This window comes from Grus americana, chromosome 6 (assembly GCF_028858705.1).
Source record: "Grus americana isolate bGruAme1 chromosome 6, bGruAme1.mat, whole genome shotgun sequence".
NCBI lineage: Eukaryota > Metazoa > Chordata > Aves > Gruiformes > Gruidae > Grus > Grus americana.
The window spans coordinates 40834401-40856442 of NC_072857.1; the positions used below are offsets into that span (position 1 = coordinate 40834401).

Here is a 22042-nt window from a genome sequence, read left to right on the forward strand (position 1 = left end):
AAACAGCCTGGTTATTTAAATTGTGACACCTTGACTGAGAGTTCAGTTATATGGTGAACAGAACTAAATTACACTTAACATGACTTTACTTCAGCCTCTTCATTTACTATAGCTTTATTATGCATAATATTCTCATTTTATTTTTGAGATATTTTAATTTAGGTATATAGTTTCATAATGAAATTACATGGTCTCAGGCTCTAGAAAAACTGGCAAGGAACTTTTAAAGTAGACGCTCTTACTTAAGTAAACAAAACAGAATTAACTTCTCTAGCAGGATTAATATCTTACAAGTAATTCTTGCTGTCTTGTAAACATCATCTTGTGAACATCAGGAACCTTTTTCATAATCAAAGTCTCTGTCTCGAGCTGGCAGCATAGTTCTAAGGACATTAATTACCTGAAGCCAGTAAAACGCTAAGGTGTCACTTGCTTTCATTCAATTATAAAGCTACTTAAAACTTCTTCCTTTTCCGAAAAATGAGGCCAAATCACAGCGCAGCGCTTTGTACTAAGGATACACAGCGTACCCTTCTGCAGTCACAACGCAGAGCACAAAGTACTAAGAGTGGGACCATCACTTTCCAGAGAAGTATAGGTGTGTGTGGGGGGGAAGTGTTAGCTTTCTCTAGCTATCCAGATGTGCCGGTGTGTACAACCACCACCAATTCATCCTGGGACTCATCCTTTCCAGAATCCCCTTTCCTGCTGACCACCACTGCGACACTTTTCCTTTCAACCAGGTAGGCGGAACCTGCAGCCTCTTCCGACCCTGAGCTAACAGTGGTTTTAAAAGGAAGAAGGAATCTTTCAACTTGTTTAGCCTGCAATGAAGTAGGTTAAAACAATAGATGAGCTTCACCTCCCTTGTCTTTCACTCCTCAGCATCAACATAAATGTCTTTCAGCAGCAAACCTTTCATGTCAGATAGGCTGTGACGACTGAGGCTGAAGGTTTCCCAACAAGTGACCTTTATGCCTTGGTTGAAAGTAAGTCTCTGAAGATTCGGTCTACATTTTATTAATTTCTGCCCTCCTGTTTCTCAGGTGTACAGCAATCGGCCAGTACTGCATCTCCTACGAAGCAGCGAATGGAGTTACCGATGATCAGTGGAATTACAACCGAAGAGTGTTCTCACACTGAATAGGCGATAACCTCCGAGACACTTGCAGTACGCTTAAATCAAAACAAGCATTTGGCATTACAGACAACAAATATGGTCACATTCTGTTGATTTTTTTTTTTGTTTAAGCTTCATGCAGGCAGAAGAAAAAATACAGCTAGCTATTTTGCTCATTTCTGTTTCATTTTTATTGCCAACTGAGATCTGGGGGTTTGGGGGTTTGTTTGTTGGTGTTTTTTCTTTTTTAAGAATTTTTTACTTACAAAGCAGCTAGAGCAGAGAATAGCTGGATCAGGAAAGGCCTACAACTCTTCCGTGATAATCCACAAAATAAGGATGCACATGCTTATCGAACCACACTCCTAAAATCTTCCTAAACACAAGCTGCTTGGCCTCTAGAATGATCGATTACCAGCAAAGCAAAACGGGTTTTTTTTGTGTGTGCAGTATGAAATTCAGCAAAACGCTATTTGCTGAAATTTCTGAAATGTTTAATGCGGAGGAGGACTACACAAATGACGTACGATCAACAAATTGTACATGAAGAATTCAGCAGTAACCCTAAATAAATTACAAAAACTATTTAAAAAACCCCAAACACACACCAAGAAACACCTTCCTAGCTATCTGCTTATAATGCACACCCTTCCAGTTCCCAATAAATGCTGCTTCTCTTCATTCAACATCGCAATCAAAATGCCACTTTTGTATCAACCTCACTTCAAATACTGCAGAACATTTTTTTAAAACTATGGAACATTTACTTCCTAAAACCTCAGGCACTTACGAGACCAGAAACAGAAACAAAACCTGTTCTTACTAAACTATCCATCACAGGATGCACAGAAATACTGCACAACAGGATGGAAACACACTCTTCTGTATGACACGGGTCTGCATTTGGGGTTTTAAATTTTATATATATATATTTTTTTTTTTTTAGAGGGGCAAAAGCTTATTAAGGTATCTCTTATAATTTTTATCATTGGGACGCTGCTACTGCTGCAATGCAAGCGGTAGCTGAGCACGCTAGCTTGGGTCAGTGGGTTCCCCATCTATATACAATAATGTAAAGTCTAGGGATAAATCCGTAGGAAAAACCAGTGGTTCCTAAATTATTTCCACGATCATTTTTTTTTTTTCAATTATAATTAACTGATTTATCCCCAGGCTTTATGCTAGTGCTTTACCACACGTGGGGAACCCCCTGCCCCAAGCTAGTGTGCTCAGCACCCACGTGCACCGTGGCGGCAGCAGCGTCCCAGCACAGGTAGGGGGGTGCTGGGATGGGTTTTGCAGCCAGCATGCGGCTAGATGGATGAACACCTTCTAAATGAGTTAGCTTACATTAACTCTGGTATGTCTATACCTAGGTCACAGGAATATGATGAAAACTCTTCCCTAATGCCAGCACTAATGCTTTATTTCATTTTCCCACGTTCACCCATCTGACGGTACTAAAAACCTGCCTTCTTACTGAAATAAGAACCACTTTAACAAGAACGCCTCCATATCCACTCCTACTACACAGTAAGTTGTAAATATTGATAGTTGACTTGCAGGGACTAGGTACAATAACTGGGATGACAAGATTACCAGGAATAACTTCGGTGGAGTTCCTACACGGGCGACATCTGTTCTCCTGTACGACCACAGTAGTATATACTTAATCATCCTGTACCGGACTGGAAAGAGCTTTTATTTGAAGAAGTTTTGGTGGCACCTTAGTTCTGTGCGTTACTGCAAGCAACACAAGCCATACGGGGACCTTGACATGGAATAGATTTGATTCCAAAGGTTACAAACTCTTTAACAGGTGAGTAGTTTTGCCCTTGCTGCAGCTGCAGGTCAAGATATTAGATTTCACATCTTCCTTGCAGAGAAAAGGGAGTGACGACGCTGTGACTTTTTGTGCTGGAAAGGTTTCTGAACATGCTGTCCTCTGACAACGTCAGAAGGTTTCTTCCAGACCATAAAAAGCCAAAAAAAAAAAAAAATTGTAAAAAGAACACCAAGTAAAAATATATTCCTTCATCATGGTGCTTAATTCAATGTATTATAAATAAGTGTTAGCATTAACAATGTCAAGTCCATCTGTCAAATGAAGAATCTGCTCTCCCACAAACACTACAGCTCATTGTTTGCTGTTTCATTGAGCAGGTCTCACACGTGTTTCCACTAAATTCCAAAATTCCCAATTAACTGTTTCTTTTTTTTTTTTTTTTTTTTTTTTAAATAGAGACGTTTCCTTGGTTTTAGTTCAGTCTGGCCACAGCGTACTTATTAGAATTATGGACCTAAGGAAATGCATGTTAAAATTGTCTGGAGAAGACTCTGCAGAGAGCCGTGAGAGAGCCAAGCATGTTGAAATCATTTCAGCATATAATGGCAGCAGGTAAGTCACGGGGATGCCGAGGAAAGCTTAGGGTGAGAAGCTCCAGGTAAAATGCACACAGGTTTTCTCATGCATCGTTTCAGTTAACAGCTGTATTGCTTCCAATTTACACAAAATATCAAATTTTCAGGTGTTACACAGATTCCAGAGACCGATGCCAAGACCAGCATTTCCCTGATTCTGGTTTTGGGATGGCTGAAAGGGGTCAAGAAGTCTTGGGAATAAAGCGGCACCTCCCTTGGCTTTTTACACCTTGTCCCATCCTCCTGGACTCAAGTCCCAACGCAACTGAGAAACCAAGATGAATGCAGCAAAATTTTTGCTTACTGCTGAAAGTACAGATGAGAAGACTGACTAAAACCCTTTTATCCATCCACAGAAAACAAATGACTGTATTTTCATTTCAAGCTTAACTACAGCTCATCTCCAACGGTCCCCGAGATTCGGAACAGCAGAATGACTTCGGTGTTATAAAACACACCTGTGAAGAACACAAGCTTTTGAAATACCTTTAGCAGTTTACCCCAGGAAAATAAAAAAACAAAACCCAAAACAAACCATTTCTCAGTAAACCGGTGTTCATCCTTAGCTACAAGACAGAAAGTGTAGACCTAGAGCTGGGGGCCAGACTGCACAGATCAGAAAAGCTCAGGGAAAAGCAATTACTTTACAAGAGGCAGAGAACAAATATCTTTGTGTTAAGAAAACGGTTCTAAAAAGAAACATAAAAGGTCCTTCCTCGTCCTTCAGAAGTTCTTTAGAAACCAGCCATGAAGAACGTGGAACACAGAGAAAACGGAGAGTTTGGAAAGTCTACCAACTAGTTGCTAATCACATTTACTACTCCATCGTCAACTCCTGAACAGAGCTACGCTTGTTTTGCCTACGCTGCTGAGAGAGAAGATAAATTAACGGTGCTTTGCCTTGCATCTCCCTGACCGGCGGAGCAGATTCACCCGTCTACCTGGAGGCAGTCGGATGGACCCGAGAGCAACGCTGGCCAGAGCTCTTAGTCAATGAAACACCTGCGGAGGGGCGATGCTCTAGATTTGATGCTGAAAGATGGCCGTATCTTGGGCTTTCTATAGCTCCTAAAAGCTGAGAGATGGATTGAGGGCAGGCAGGTTCAAGCTGGCATAGCCATAAAGTTTTAAAACTGTCTAACAAGAGTAAGAAAAATAAACACTGGGAAAGGTCTTTCTGTGAAGAGTATTTCCGAGCAAGCTTTTTAATTTTTCGACTTGTTTTCAAGCTGAAAAAGCCTCCTGTTATCACTAGCTGTTCCGGTAACTGCAGCAGCACAAGGGTACCAAAACAGATGGGGCTCTGAGCAGCTATTCCTCTTTGAAACACGGCACTGTATAATCCTGCTCTGAGCAAGTTTAGACAGCATGGTGGGAAAAACACCGCTGGTTGCTGGCACCTTGCCTAATGTAAGCATTCCTGCTGTTATCCTCAAAAACACTGAGAAATTTTTTTTCAGTGACAAGTTCTGTACAGAGAACTAAAAAAACTTCGCTCTGGGTTTCATTGCACTGGAAAAAAAATTTCACAAGAATCTGATTTTCCAAAACAGGAACTGAATTTTAATTTTCATCCAAAACTGCAGCACAGTTGCTTTAGTATTTTTGTTGCTGCGACCATTGTCTCAGAAAACCCGTGGAAAGATAAACCAAGATGAAAGACTCAATCCCAGAAAGAGAGGGCTGTGCATGTGCAGATAGTGTGGAGAAAGAAGAATCAGCATGACCTTTATGGAAGGGCATAAAAGAGATGAGCATCAGTCCTTGGAATTAGTGAATCACCCTGGGCTCACTAGTGTCCATCATCGTGATATCTGAATACTTGGGCAGAGGTCAATGATCAAAGCAGGCACGTTCAAGGAGAAAAAAAGACCGCAAAGTGCAGTGAAAATGCTAGAGTTTGCTGAAGACCACATTTAAACCTCATTGAACACTTAAGCTTTGCTACAGACAAAAATGAAGGAACCCAGAATTTCTGTTTGAAAGCTGACACTTGAAACGTGCCTGGACCCAAAGGAAGGCAACGTCAAATCCAGAATTACCCAAATCATTTAACTCTGATCCATTGTAACCGTCTGAGAATAGCTACTGCAGGAGGATCCTCCTCCTCCTTTTCACAGTGAGCTCGGGTTTTCCAAAAGGAAGGAAGATATGGTTCTCCCACGATTATCACCACAGTCTTCTGTACCCCATTTTCAATAAGTCATCCGTTGTATCTCAAACACTTGATCAAAGTTGCCAAGGCGAAGCGCTCATCTCAGAACATCTTCCTTTCACTGTTTAATTTGGATTTGTGGTTTTCAAAACAGCAGTAATCCTCTGAGGGTTTAAATCTATGCTTATGGCAAGCATGGAGGAAGAAAAATCAAAAAGGAAATGTTTAAGGTCATTGGACAGATTTGTAGACAAGCACTGGCGAAGAAGGAAATAAGCCTTTTCCTGAGGAAAGGCTGAATTATTGAACTGAAAACTTGCTTCGAATTGCAAGACAGCTGTGAAAATACGACATCCTACAACTTGGAGAAGAACCTGTAACACCCTGAAGCACCTCAGACACTCATCCCGCTAGCAGCGGGCTGGCTTGTGACACGGGTTGGCCCAGGACTGGAGTTATTCCCATCGTTCAGCATCGCAGCAAGCTCGGAGAGATGACACTACCTGTCTGGTCAACCATAAATCATACCAAACGTAACTTTTGGCTTGCACCAACATGAATACCAGAAAACACAGACAAACTGTCACTAAGAAACATTGCAAGTGCCCACTTGCCAGAATTTGGAAAAAGCAACCCCCAGCCTTCGTTAGTCTTTCTAGAAACTACTTTGTAGGAATCCACAATCATTATTACTTTTTCTGAGATGCCCTTCTTCTAAAAGGACAGGGAACTCGAGCACCCTTCATTGCTTTCTCCTCCAGCTACCGCTGCCAGATGATGCTGACTGTCCCGTCAGCCATCTCCTCCCAACCTTGCTAAGGATTCAAGGACCAGTAAGATGGGTTATCTGCTGAAGGATGCCCAGAGTTCTTCTCACACGTGGCAAGAACGCAGCGTAGAAAGCTGCGATGCCATTCTTGTGGCCAGTCGCTGTTTTTCACCGGGTTGTGCTTTAAAAGAGATGTTATAAAGAATTTAACAAGCACTGTGGCCCACCAAGACAGACAATCCTGAGCTCCAAGCCGGAAAAGAGTGCCCATCAGAAAACATGTAAGAAGCAGCAGGTCAAAGAAAGCCGATGGGCTAATGTACAGACACAAAGACTGTAAACGCAGTATTCGGCACTCCCTGCTACTTTAAGGCTCCCTGCGTATCACTCGGTGCTGCTTGCCAGCCGGTTCTTGCCCTTCTGGAAGCATATTTATCCCATTTATATGGGAGGGGACAGTTTTGTTGAGTTATCGCCAAAAGATTTCAGACTAGCACATTACGATGCTGGAAGACAAGGAGAAACGCAAGAGAAAACAGAGAAGGATGAAGGACCACGTACTCCCCACTCCCATCAGGAGAGGGATTTCAGGGGCAAGATGCACAACAACTGCAGATCCCCCATTGCTCGCTGCAGGTCGGAAGTCCGCGCCTGCAGACCAGGACCACACAGGCTCCAGCTCCAGTGACTTGTGAAAATAATCTCCCCAGGAGAAAGAAAACATACACGTATTAACTACTTAGAGATTTTTTCAAAGGCTCTTGATATCCAGCTGGTCTTGATTCATATTGACTTCAACAAAATAGTCTTGGACCAATGGTGAGCGCTCTGAAAAACCCTCTCTATAACTTGCCATTGAGGTATGAAAATAAGTGGTGTAAAAACGATTGTTAAAAAAGAGACGACAAATTAAAAATGAAAGGTTAAAATAAAATTTGGCTTCAGGCCATATACTAGGGGGAAACTAACAGTAAAGATAGTTAAATGACTGGAAAGAGAACGCAACAGGAGCTATTATGAAAAAAAGCTGATGGCTTTTAAGAAAAGGATTTGTATAGATAGCTGGGGAAATAAATTCCGTATGTGAAAGAAGTGCAATTGAGAAATTAAATAAATGGAAAATAAGGATGACTAAGTAGTAGTTAACATGCCCCTTCTCAGTTGTATACTATTATCACATCTATTTTTAATGTCTCTTCAGCTGTCCGCAATTGTCATCCTTTTTTCAGAACTTGTTCCAACGCTCTTTGATACTGAATTAGCTGTTTTTTACTCTCCAATGCTTACAACCGCATCTTTTTCTTACTCAACACTCCTCTTTTCCGGCAATGTTATTCCATTGTCTCCGTTTTTCATCTCTCCTTATATGTTGACTCCCCAGTTTCTGAGCTTTCCAACTACCCTTGTTCATCTTTTTTTCTGGAGCTCTTTCGGCTGGATCCTAGCATGTTTCTTTTCTTCTTTTCTAAAGATACAAGCATGTTTTATACGGTATCTGGCTACTGTACGCATTGTTACCCCTTCAGAAGGGCATTGAACAGCTATAGCAGCGTTTGCGTTGGAAACAGTAAGCTAAACTAACGGAAAAAAGAAGTTCTTTCTGGCTTTTCCTTTCTGGTTCTTAAAAAAGAACCCAAACATTTAAACTCTCCCCTTTTCCTTTTTATCTTGAAATAACACAATCTTTCCACGAGCAGCTGAATATTCAAACAATAACAGGCATCAGAAGCGTTCGTGATTCTAGAACTCGAGACGCGTCTAAGCAGAAGAGATAACACGAGATTTAATAATACTGAAAAAACACACAAGTTCTAATGTGATCTATGGGCTACTGAGTGAACCTGACTTTTTCTTTCTTTTTAACCTTACAAGTATGCCTGTACCTTACCTTTACGGCTAATGACGCTCCATATTAACTTGGGACGCTTTTTTATTTATTAAAAAAATCAGATCCAAACATGTTTCAGACAGTTGAATTCACCATTGTGCGATGCCTCAGATCACTCAGCTTCATCATTAAAAGACCACTCTTTAATTTCTCTACTTCAGTACAATTCTCTTTACCTTCCGTACGCAAAGCCAACAATACAGTTGAGTTGTACTTAACACCGCTCTTTGGAATGATATTTTCAAAATTCAGACTTCCACCACAGAGTAAGCTTACCTTCAGCTGTGCCCGAGATACCATCAGCTTTGAAATTGCTCGTGCTTTTCTTCCTGCGGTGTTTCTTTCTGTTGGCGTGAGGTGAAGGAGGTGGATCGAGTTTGGGGCTCGTCGTACTGGATATACTTGGGCTTGAACACACAGAATCTCCTAATCCGGTATCTGCAGGTTGGGGGGGGGGGCAGGGGGGGAAGAAGGAAAAATAAAAATACTGCATAATATAAATTAATGATTGCTAGAATCCAGGATAGAACACCTTGTTGTCTGTTAGCAGCTAACTTCTGTTCTGGAGCTCGTTGACTTCCAAAGGCCTCCTAACAACGTCTGTTACTTTTTTCTAAAAGGTAAAAAAAAAAAAACAAAAACCCCACCAACTTGGCAGAAGTTCTGATTCAAGTGCTATTAAATCAACAGGACTCCACATCAATTTTAGAAGCAGGCCGGCTGGAACGCACAAAAAACAATGGGAAATCACTTTATTACTTCCAATTGCTGTTTCTTACAAAGATCTTACCAATCCTCAAATTAACGCATGTAACGCCAGGACATTTTAAGACATAATGGAACAGAGATACCCTAACATCCTCTGAATGCTATCTGCTTTCATTAATATTAGAGACAGAAGCAAGGAAAGACGGTGATGGCAATAAAGGTGGGAAAACAAGGTGACTAATGCATGCCCGGTACAATTAATATTGTGTGATAAAGGGTCACTTACTACCTGCTCCCAACGAAAAAAACATCATCCCGTGTTTAGCGTGTTTCGTTTCCCACTGTATTAGCTGTGGTAGCGTAACATGCAACAATTTTAAGAACTAATGAGAGAGTCATTTTCTCCCCTCCCCCGCCAATTAGCTCGCTCAACCAAATCAAAATTAAAGGTCGATGACGCCCCCCTCTCGTAAGGAGACCCACAGTCTCTTCCCTGGGCCACGTAATGGCTGGTAAGACATGAACGCCTTCTCTTTGAGTAGCTCTTGTCTTTTTCAGTCACGAAATGTCTAAGCAATATTTAAGAAAAGCTTAGGAAATGAAGACATACTTGAAATTTCACTCTCCATCTGGGTCCTATCGCACAGCAAATACTCGAGTAACCTTAATCCAGTATTCTTCCCCAAGAAATGTGATTTTAGTTTAATTGCAACCAATCTTTTGGTTATGATTAGGGGTAAACGCATTTCTATTTTGTTGGTTTGGATATGGTTTTAATTATAAAATTTAATATAACGTCCTACACTTTACTTAAAATGCTTGCTATTATTTAAAGTGAAGCTGTTCCCAGAACCTCGGTTAGATACCACATTGCACTTAAGTGCAATACCAGGTTTGAATTTAGGATGAATTAATATGTCAGAAAAATATCAAGTCAGAGACTATTTGAAAAGTAACTTTAGATTTTTTGAGTATTTAAATCCCCCTAAAACTGCCTATTTGAAAAAGAAACACTTATTTTTTAATTTTTTTTTCCCCCTAATAAAGTTTACTTACTAATTACCCGCTAAGCACAGTTGTGCTGCAAGTTATTAGTGGGGGATAAATTATGTAGCTAATTGCCTGGCAATAAAGACCAAATCAAACATAAGCTTTACATTAAGGATTGTTGTTCTTTTCCCTATGTCCACTATTTTGAAACCAATCATCAAGTATTTAACCACAAAAAGGAATCACGGGAATGTATTTGCTGTGTATCTGTATAGGAGATTTTAAGTATTTGATCCAAAAAGGCTCGAAGCAGCTCTCCTGGCAAGGGTTTGTTGTATCTCCAGGTGAAGAGGAAGGCAAGCCCCGACAAGAATCCATCAAAGGGGACACGGATACCTTTGGCTCCTTGACGCCCAGGGAAGAGAAGATGCCGAAGAAGATGCCAGCAGTAGAGGCATGGCCAAGGATCCAAGTTGGACACTGCTAGTCCGAAATATTTACCTCCGGTTTGAGATTTAAGAAGGTTTCCTACGTTGGGTGCTTAAAAAAAAAGAAAAAACAACGCACGCAAAACCCCCTCCCCTTTGCAGTAACGACGTGAAAAAGTGCCGTGTGGGGACAGGCCCGCCGCAGACCCAGGCACCGGCAAGGAAAGGGGCACCAAAAATGCGTCTCATTGATTTTTTGTTTGCTTGTGATAATCCAGAAAATTCATAAATATCATGGAAAAATCCCAGAGAGCACACCAGCCAGGAAGGCTTGCTCGTATCTAACACAATTTCTCAAAACCCTTCACTTTTTCCCCTCAGAAAACATGAGGCAAGTGGCACACAGACAGGCCTAGGCCTTGTTCTCAGCTTTCACTTTAAAAAGAGTTATCCCATTTCAATCAAGGGGAGGGAGGACAAAAAAAAAAAAAAAAAATCCAGGAACAAACCCCATCTCTCTCTCCCACGCCTTTCACAAAGCTTGTTTCCAAACACCGACGATGGCGCGATGCGTGCCGGAGCGCTGCGGTCCCCGAGGCAGCCGTACGAAGCTACGTTCATCGCCACGTGCGACTCCAGCATCGACCATGACGCCCCGAGCCCCTGAAATGGTGAAGAAACCGCACCCTGACGCAAAACCACCGCGTGTATTTTTTCCAGCAGGATCCTTGTTCAAAAATGTTAAGGTAGACCTGTACGCTCGACCGCGGGTTAGTCTTATTTCTAGGCTATAAATTGCACCAACAAAACCTGCCCGTGAGCTCTGAAAACCGAGGAACGTACAGTTCGACTACTCACGTCGGAGGGCTGAAGAATTAACCTCCTAGGGTAAATCCGCGCGATCCGCAGCCCTTTCCAGGTAATAACCTGCCGTCCTTGGGTCAAACAGCTCCGAAGCAAAGAGCCCGATGCTCTCCCTCCCCCTCAACCAGACACGAAACGCGAATCGCTCGTAAACGGGTGCCGAGCCGATATTGTCGGTGTATTAATGCCCCGTATTCCTGGTTTCGGAGACCACCCTTTGAAGATGGAAGTTATTTAACATTCCCCTGGTTTAAAATATGAGCAATCAAAAGGCGCTAGGCTTGCACGCTGTGCTTTCCTATTTCCCACTACTTCTCTTGCCTGACAAGGTATTCTTCAAATTGAAAAGAGGGCTCCTGAAAGCCCGGCTTCGGAAAACTGTAAATGAGTTCAGGCTTCAGCCCGCTGAATGCAATTTCATACTCCTGACTGAATACAAATAATGCATTTTATTTTGTATCAATTACCACGCCTGAGAACAGACGACCACTGCCGGCGCTATTAAATATATTTTTAAAAAAAAAAAAAAAAAAGGGAAGGAAAAAGGCACGCCAAATTAAAAAAGCAAGCGCCTCATTACTTCACATCTAAACCAGCTTTGACAGAGGCACTGGAACTCATAAGACGCGTTTCACTGGGTTGGGATGGGCTGTTTTGCAGCCATCCTGCGCATTCAATGTCAGCCATTAGTTCTTCCCAATCGGGCATCAATGTTCAACGCACACCCGAAAAAATATATAATACTAGTAATAATAATAACAATCTGCAGCCTCTCCGAGCTTCAATACTTGAAGTATGAGTCAAAGAAGCAGTTTCACTTTTCACTCGGGAAGCTGACAAGCATGACTAGAGGGGGAATAAAATAACATTCAGTTCGCATAAATATCAAGCGGGCTGCTTGAGACTGATGGGCCAGGAATGTATTCTTAGCCATCATTCTGGCAGACAGGCCCAAGGACACTCATAACTTATTTTACAATCATTTAGTTTCAGCTCAAGTGGAAAACGTGACAACTTATCTCTGCTGACAAGATGCCATATCGAACCTTACAATTAACTCTCCCACGATTATCTGCCCAGCCCATCATTAGCTTTGCAGTTTTTGATGGACTGTACAGGCAGCTTTCCTTGATGATGGTCATCATTTGCAGGGTGTATATCTATATTATACAACATTAAGGACAAAACTCTCCCCTTGCCACGTAGCTGGGGTTGTCCTCACCAGCACGTCCTCTCTTCTGCAACTGCCGGGCGACGTTTGTAAATGGCGTGTAGCAACACGCTGCTGAAAAACGTCTTCTCCTCCAAAACGGAGCTCCATCACCGTGCTCCAGCCTATGCCTGCAACCTACAGAAGCGAGCTAAAGATGCCCATGCCCTCTCCCAGCAAACAGCCAGCTTTCCTCCCTTCCCTCTCTCCCCAGCGCAACCATAAACTACACTCAGTTGTAAGCGAGAGCTGGCACGAGCCGCGTCCTTGTGCTTTAGCTTGTGACGCCTTAAGGAGGACGCCGTGAATTTCACACGTGTGTTCGGCGACTTTCCATACGACGAGAAAACGTGTTTCTCATTGAAAGGCAGGTTTCTAGTTCTGCAAGGTCATGAAATAATGCCAAGGGATAGGAGAGCTTCCATGCAAACCAGTATGACAAAGTATAGGCGCTCATTCCAGACACAGTAGTAAATTAGTCAGAGTATACGGAGGGTAAGTTTACATTTATGCAAGTTATCTGAGGCCATTTTAAAATACGCAGTAGCTCAGTTCACGCTGAGAAGCAACAAGTGATGCTTGGTAACGAAACCCCTTAAATTATCAAGGGGTGGGATATTGAAAAAACCAGTCACTCTGCGGTTAGAGCAATGATTTTTCTCTATAGGTGCATGACGCATGGGGTAAGGCAAAGATTCTGCCTGTTCAAATCTGACCCTCGTTTGCCAGAAATTACACATCCCCCCCCCCCCAAAAAAAAAAAAAAAGCTAATGCAGCTTTTATTCCAGAAAGCAAGTCCCATGCCTGCCTCTCCCCTAGATTCATTTTGTAATTACGGTCGTAAAAGAAATTCCTTTCAATTATGACAAATTCTGGTAGGAGAAATGAGAGGTGGAAGGGAAGAAGTATGTTGTTGACAACTACAACCCAGAATTATGAGATGGAACATTAAATGAAAAAAGAAACCAACCAATCCTTCTCAGAAGAATCTCAAGGGCTGTGCTGTTGTACTGTGCTTTATTTGCCATTTGAAACACTTACGCTTGATATCCTCTCGCGCTATTTTACGATGTTTGTAAAACCCAACGTTCTGCACGAGCCCCACTTCTTATCTCTTTATACTTTTATTACTTGGAAGCTGCACGCACTCCAGAAACGGATCTCAAAGACAACTCCATTTGTGCCCTCTAAGGATGTCACGAGAGCCCTGCGGGATCTGAAAAGAGGAAGAAACCCAACTGAAACCCAGCCTGCGCTTCCTCAGTGCCCGTGGCACCGGACACAACGGACTTGCATCCCAAACTCCCAAGCATCTGCTCAGAGCGCGGCCGAGATTCGGGCTGAAGCCACTTCTCCTTCCCCGCTTGCAGTGCCTGCGCAGCAGAGCTGCGGAAGATGCCAACGCAGGAATCACGGAGGAGAAGAGAATTAGGGACAATAAGCAGGTATGAGTGCAGCAGGCCAGCGTGCAAGGGCTGGGGGTGCAAAAAGCAGGAGGAAAAGAGACAACGTATAAGGTACGGGAATAGCACAGCACAAAGGCTGAGATACAAAAATCCGAGAGCGGAGCTTCGTCTTTGGCCCACGGTTCCTATTCTCTCTCAGACACACACAACCCTCTCTCCTGTGTAACCATTTGCAGCGGAAACAAGGATATTCTGACCTCTTCTATCTTCGTGTCTTTTGATTTATTTCATATTTTTGTCAAATCACCTATTTACAAAAACTTGAAACAAACTCAACAGGTGACGCTATTCTCCACAGACCAAAGTCAAGCTTGATCTGGTTTACATTTTTCTTGCATCTTCTTGTTAAATTTTTCCAACAGGCTTTCAAAGTGAAATTAGACTTTTTTGTCAAGCCCAGCTCCCCAACGCGGCCTTATTCTCAAGTGGCTGGAGATTGATTAATTTGGGTTTTTGATTTGCCGAAGTGACAAGAAGTCAGACGTTACAAAAGCGGGACCGGTGAATGGGATCAATTAAAGAGCAGAAGCAGCAACACAATTAATAGCGCCAGGTTCAAGGGGAAAAAGAAAGCGCTGATGACAAAAACAACAGCAACAGCTCTGACTGCAGCAGGAATCTTTGCCGCGACCCAAGGAAGGCTGAATCCAAAGAGGGTGTTTCAGAACTTTTACTATGCCATTAGTGTTGAAATGAAATAAGGCAAAGATGTCGGTAGCTGGTGGACTGAATAATAAAAAAAATAGCTGGACACTTTCATCTTCTACACATGTGTTTTAAATAGAGGCGAAAAAAGCAATCCTTTTATTTAAACAGGGGAAGCAATAGACTAAAACCATCTGTAGTTGTATTTCAGACCCATTTCCCCAAGCTGAGATTTTTCTGGCTGTGAAATCCAATGCTCTACAGCTTCCCTTTACAGCTATTACCATAAATGTTCTATCAAGTTCTTTATATTCCTCCTCTGCCTCAAACCGGAGTTAAAGGGATGCTGCAATTGCACAATGACTGCAGAAGGCTGGAGTCAGGCACGGATGTACAGGACTGACATTAAAATCCTGTCAAAACTGCGGCTTGGTAGAAGTCTGTGGATGATAACACACACTCGTGAGCGGGGGAGAAGGGGTGGCACGAGATTAGTCTACAGGAAAGAAAAAAAAAAAAAAAGAGGGGGGCAAATATTTTTAAAGTACACAAAGCTCGTACCTTTGGCAGGAATTAGGCGCATCCGGCCATCGTTTAGCTGAATTCAGCTTGGACACTCAAGCTATCGAGGGCTTAAATTAACCTGCTGCACTGAACGAAATTAAAAGGAAGCTCTGAGCAGAACTGGGGGACGGAGATGAAAGAGCCTCAGGAGTATTCTCTTTCCACCGCATCTACCATTTTTCCAGCCTTGTGCCTAGGGCCTGTAAATCACAAAGCTATCCTGTCATGTACAGAAAGCCCCACTGAATGACCAAGTTACTGCCTCCGTTCCTCTAATAGCAATTTCAATTAAATAAGAAAAACAAAGCTTCCTTCTTGGAAAAAAAAAAAAAAAAGAAAGGAAAAAAAAAAGAAAAAGATCTCCCTGCTTTTGGAGGGTCTGTCTTTTGATACGTGGCAGCATGCCTCAAGCAAAGCAGACCTGACGGCACGTTTGGCGTGACGGGATCGTTTCCACTCGGCAGCCTAATAAGCCGCTTTGTGACAAGCAAGGGACCATCATCTGCAGACTTGGGAGAGAACGATGGTCTCGTGGCAGTAAGGCACAGATAGCCGAAGGACTGGCTTCAATAATTTTGGAGACAGTAAGACCCGTGTTACAATCTCCCTTACCTAAAGGAAAGGCGAAGTTACCTCTAGCTCGTTTCCTACTAACACGCGATGTCTGGCCATCGCAAAGCAAGCATGAAAGCAGAAATGCAATACAGGGTTTAAAAAACCCCCACAAAAGTACATTTTCCCCCTAAAGAGCAATGTATTACAGTGCTAGCAAACCATCATCTTGCTCCCTAGAAATCAAAGTATTGCTAGCAAGAAAAGAAGCAACCGTACCCCGTTAACTCCCTCTCAACGCCATCTTACGAAGTGAGCCCCTTGTATCGCAGAAAGAATTTACCATCTCACGCAAAGAGAGGAGATGTCTGCTCCTAAGCGACCCTCCTGCGTTGCCAGTAAGGCGACAGGCATCAGCAGTAAAGACTAACTGTATTTTACAGGACCTGCAAGCCTCTGACCACGAACCGGGAACGAGATGCTAATCTTTTCCTCTGCACGTCTTGCCTAAAGCAGGTTTAGGTCAGGGGCAGAGATATTATAAACTACTTCCCGAGTTAACACAGTTTGCTGATTTATCTTACCCCGCGTTACACAGACGCATCTTTGCGTTTGCCTCCTTTGTACTGTACGCTCAATACGCCCCGTGGAAAGATCAAGCATGACAAGTTGTTTGAATACATAAGGACAACAAGCTAGAAAGAGATGCAAGTCTTAGATGTTGCAGGATGCCATCGCATCCCAAGGCAAACTAACTTCGTGGCCCCCGCTGAACGGATCTACAGTCTAGATGGATAAGGGATGCGTCTAATTCCTCTGGCAGAACGTTTTCACCGGGCAGCATCAGATCTGTTGAGAAGATGTGATTCTTACACGGTGTCACCCTGGATTGCTACAAACTGGGCGGATGATGCTACGGGCATCGCTTCTCCAGGCCATCGACTTCATACAAAACGGAGAGGTGAGGAATATTACAAAAGGCAGCTAGTTATGGGGATTAGTTTCAGGTAACTAGTTCTTAGCCACCCCAGGAGGGAGAAAGGAGATGGATGGCCCTTTTGAAGACAAACCCGTGGTTTCAGGGCTGTAGCTGCTGGTTCGATTCCAGGTCATGTTGTTGGTTAGTCATTCTGTCACTTCTGAAGCCGGGGAGATCATCGGACACCTCAAGAATAGTTACCCACTGCGGCATGCTGGACCTGGCAAACCCATCCAGACCATCCCAAGTAACGGTGGTTTGCAGGGAAAAAAAACACTCGGAGCACCACTAAAAGAATGCATCTTGGATGAACAAGCCACGCCGTGATCAAGTACGTATAATGCTGCGTGACAAATGCTATTTTACATCCTTGGTCAAAATGATATGCATAATAAATTCACCTTAATTACACAGAGAGGGTCGGAGCTCCGCCCTGATCTAACGATCAACATTGTCTTCTAATTGCAGAAACCCCCTCATTTAACAATATTTTGCTTTGAAATAGAGCCTTGAGGTCTCAAGGCACTCAGAAAATAACGAACCCACGCCTTACCGAATCATTTCCTACTCAAATATTTACCTTGTATTTAAGATAGGCAAAGTAAGCCAGAAAGGAAGAACTGACTCTCTTCAAAGAAAAGCTCAGAGCCAGGAGGAGAGCCACGTCTCTTGTCTCTACTCTTGTACTTTAACCTTCAGTCTGTATAACCTGTGGATAACTTCAAGCATCAAACCCACTCGCTGGTAATTGAGAAGAGGTTAGGAAACTCTCCACTGCCAGTCCACGAGACTTCAGTGACAAGCCCTAATATCAGTGTTTTGGAAAAAAAAAAAATAAAAAATCCAGAGACTTTCACTATTAACATTTTACAATTAAAGCTGTATAGCAAACAGGCAGTTAATTGCACCATGCTAGGTAGCAAAAAGGCTAAGGCTTTCCTGGTCACGTATGCCACGAGCATAAAAGAAAAGAAATAATGGAAGCAACAGCATAGATACTCGTAATCAAAGGCAAACCCAAGCATCTTCCTATTGCAGAAACCTACGGCTGAAAAGCAAAACTCTTAACATAAAGCTATGTCTTTATAGGCATCAGATGACACAGCGGTCATTGACAAACGTTATTTTATTTTATTTTCAAATTTATCCAAGCACTCTTTCTAGCTCTTACCAGCTCTTCTGAGGGTTTAGATAGCCCCAGCCCGGGCACTTCGCGTGCCCTCGCAAAACCCACGCGTCAGAGAAGCCGCTCGCCTAGAGCGACTCCTGAACCAGATACTCCTCATCGACCCGGACCGTGGGTGGCACACACGCCATCGCCGAATTAAGGGATGATATCAACTGTAACAAATGAAGGGCCCAGAGACTTGAAAGGAGATGCTCTTCCACCTGCGGGAAAGCCAGGTCTCTGCGCTTCAGCTGTCCCCCAACAATCAGCGGGTTGTGAAGGAGTTGCGTATCGGATTTAACACAGAGGCTTCTTTCACTCCTTGAACTGTATATGCCGTGAAGAAGCTTTGAAGTGTTGGATTCCATAGGTAACGTATACACAACATCCCTGTACCCCACGCTCTGTGATCTGGACTGGAAAGAAACCGAGCCTGTGAACAGACATGCTTGATGGGACAACCGCTCTCATGTTAATTGGAACAGAAACTTCATTAAGCTGGAGAAGAAATAAAAGCATCGTGTGTGTTTCTTGCACACGCTTCATCCAGATCCTGGCGGCACAAAGCGGTGTGCTTCTGGACACGCCTTAAACAAGAAATCTATCTGAACTTCCAAAGTATGGGCATAAAAAGAAGAAATTCTGAAATTGAGCATTACTCCAATGGTAGCTGTCCATTAACTTTTTACTTTCTCCGCTTTGTGTTTAATACGTTGCTAAACTTGATCAAAACTAAAGGTTTATTTTATTATTACATAGATTTAGATTATAAAAATTTAGATAAAAAGATTAAGAAAAAACAGAAGTGTACTGATCTGGGAAGTTTACTTATTTCCCTGCTTAAGTCTCACTCACAAAGGCCTTAAATATGGAAAGCACTGAGCTTATAAAATTTTTAAGCCATATTATTTTAATTAGAAGAGTCTATAAAGTGTCACACTTTGCTCTTGCAGTATTATGTCTTTCCTGTAGGTTGACTTAAGAATGCGTGCCTCTGAATTTATATTATTACCTGTAAACATGATTTTATTTTTCAAAGTTCATAAACTGCTGTAGGATATTGTGTGAATCTGGTCCCTAGACTTACTTCCTTGCAATTATAATTTTTCCTAAACGCATACAGGCATCCTCACATCAAATGCAGCTCTTTGGCTTTTAACAGCTGAAGATCCGTCCTTCTGCTGAACGCAGTCGATGTGTCGATGTCTCGGCCACTATTTAAGCAGTCCAAGACCACAGGTCACATTTATTTCTGAGATAATAAAACAATCACAGCTGATCCTCTATCACAAACTATCTGGTGACTGACCTGCCAGAAAACATCACAGAAAAACTCATTCCAAACTGCAAAGATTTAAGACTAACGTAATCTTAAACTACAAATGTACCAAAAAAAAAAAAAATCTTTGAGAGATTAAACTATCTTTTAATACAAATGAGATTACAGGACGGCCTCCCTGATGAAGAATTCACTTTGTGCAGGGGTGCAATCATCTTCAGTATTAACCCTTCCCTTCTGACAGATACTAACACAGAAACGGAGAACAGAATATATTTTACAGACTTCTAAGTGCTGTATCTGTCAAATGTCAAGCATCTGAGCTACGGATAACCAGCTTGCAGCTGCAGCTAGCCAAGGAGACAGCTGCGGAGGTATATATATTTTAAAATGCAACCTGAAGTTCAAAGTGCCCCCCGTTTCTCACGATAGCCGTTTTCCTTACTCGCCGAGGACTGACTTTCGGCGGCGGTTAGGTACCACGAGCGGTGTCCTGCACCACGCTAACCCTGCGCCTGAAGGTCAGGAACGGGAACCGTCTCCCAGGCACCAGCTTGAAGACCTGATAAAGAGAACATTCACTATTCTCGCCATCCCGTCAGGCTGAAGTTTATGCTCCATAATAAAAATAGAAAGTGCTTTGGTTTCAGGGTTTTTTTTTTTTTTTTTTTCTTTTCTCATGAAGGCGTGGGGAGAAGCAGAGAAGGTGTGACAACCCAACCCAGCTACAGGCAGAAAAAGCACTGATTTATTGAACATTGCCAGACAATCAAGTCAGATTAATCAACATCAGCAACCAGAAAAACAATCTTTTCCCCCCTATTGTAAGGAACGTGCCATACGCTTTCCTATTTTGGTTTAAATTTTAAGCGAAACTAAATGCAAAATATGCATTTAAGCATTCATAAGTAAACGTCAGGAAAAAACAAAGCTTTATAGTTCTACTCAAAAAGTTAATTTAGTCACATAAACAATTTACTGACAGACATTTGGCACTTTGGGCTGTGAACAAGATTAAGATGAGCGTGAGGTTGCCAATGTCAAATTATCCGAAGATGAAAACTCACATTTCTTGCCATTTTGGAAGCAAGCACAGGATTTAATTGCTGAATGCAACAATTCTTTCTATTTTAACCGGGGGGAGGGAGGGGGCAGAAAGAAGAGGATCTTCAAGAAGAAAAGCAGATGGGTTTCTGGAGAACTGCAGAACTGTAAAAATCCCTACAATACAGCTCAGGGTTTAAACGGCAGGACTAGGTAAATACAGAACTTCCTAGTTGAAACCCAGTGAAGTTGTGCAGAAATGCCCACGTATCCAATACCCTCAAACCAACATCACGACGCAGCCCAGTCGAGGTACCAAAGGCTTACTGGTGCCGTCTCTCCCCTCCGCCAAGGACACAGAAACAGAAGAACCGCTTTCACATCTTTCATTCTTTTACTCCACGAAGCAACGCGTTTCCCCGACGGATGCAAAGCCCGGTGGGACCAAACGGCTCATCTACAGTTTGACGTTCACCGAGCTGCAACCCGCAGCCTGGATGACCTGGTGCACGTAAGGAAGCCAGCGGCGTTTGAACCCCTATTGCACAGAGGTCGCAGACTGCAGAGGGTTTTGCTTCTGATCACCCTTTTTTTTTTTTTTTTTTAGCAGCATGGCATGCCGGGCAGCATTTCAGGAAGACCTCACATACAGACGTTTTTCAGCTGTGTGACAGGATAGGTTTTTTCCCATCATTTTGGCAACAAACACGCACCCAGGGAACACGAGGCAAGTGTCCGTATGTTGCGAACCTGGTAGGAACCTCCCCGAGCAAGGCGATCACTCTGCCCTGCACGCCTTACGTCATTTTGGGGAACCACAGGGTGCAAAACTGCATCTCTCCATCTAGAAATGAAAATCAATCTGAAACGTGAAGTCCTGTGGGGTCGTTCTTGCCACGCATTATTAGCCACAAGGAAGGTGCTACAGCAATTCTGAGAAAATCTGTGTCCTATTCCCTTTCTTGACTGAGTAAAGGCACAGACAATACACCGGTGGGAGTCCAGCTACCCAGGACATTGTTGCATACACTTTTTTATTATTTCTGGTTGACTGGGCTACTTCAGGTAAGAGCTTGTGAAAAATGTCAACTCGATTTTAATACTGGAAACTTTTGGGTACGCAACCTCATGCTGAAAGGGGATCATTTTCCAGGGATTGCCAAGAAGTAGTACTTTACAACCCAAGTTTCCTCGAGGTATGTATGTTAGGCTGTTCAGAAAGGCACGGCAACAAGAAGTTGTTGTTAGCGGGGTTCACCCTGCTGAACTGACAAAGTTTCCCTCTGGAAGTATTTGCCAGAAGCAATCTGTTGATCGCACGAGGGTGTGAAAAGTACACGAACGTTCCCTTTTCCTCCCTGTTCTTAAAGACAATGCGAACTACTTGCCTGTATACTGTCTTATACATGGCGAATGTTACGATATTAAGTATTAGCAAATTCAGGAAAGCTCAGAGTAGCTCTAGAGCAGCTAGAAAAAAGGAGAAAATTACTTCATATTTGCTTTCCAGCAATTATTTCCTACTTTAAAAAGAGGAAAAAGCTCTTCCAACCTAAACCATCTATAAACAACGCAAATGCTTCTGAAATTCTAGAAATCTATTTGAAATGATATACTTTATCCTAGCCAAGCACTTGCCTACTGAATTTGAACAACTAAACGAAGTTTTCTGGTTCACTTTTGAACGTCAGAAGCAGGTTGAACCATTTTCTTTTTCAACGTATAGCACAGGACTCCATCACTGACTCATTCCGAGCGCTTACGATCAGAAAAGTAAGGCAAGTTGTAAGG

General features: G+C 42.7%; 1 protein-coding gene across 10 annotated transcripts in view; it reads right to left on the reverse strand.

The window, feature by feature from the left end:
- The window catches only part of AGAP1 (ArfGAP with GTPase domain, ankyrin repeat and PH domain 1), a 379248-nt gene that overhangs the window by 89931 nt on the left and 267275 nt on the right, over positions 1 to 22042 (reverse strand). For all 10 annotated transcript variants that reach the window (XM_054830061.1, XM_054830062.1, XM_054830063.1 and 7 more), the window contains one exon: positions 8630 to 8791. In XM_054830061.1, the coding sequence (XP_054686036.1) occupies positions 8630 to 8791 (162 nt within the window). The remainder of the gene's footprint in view (positions 1 to 8629; positions 8792 to 22042) is intronic.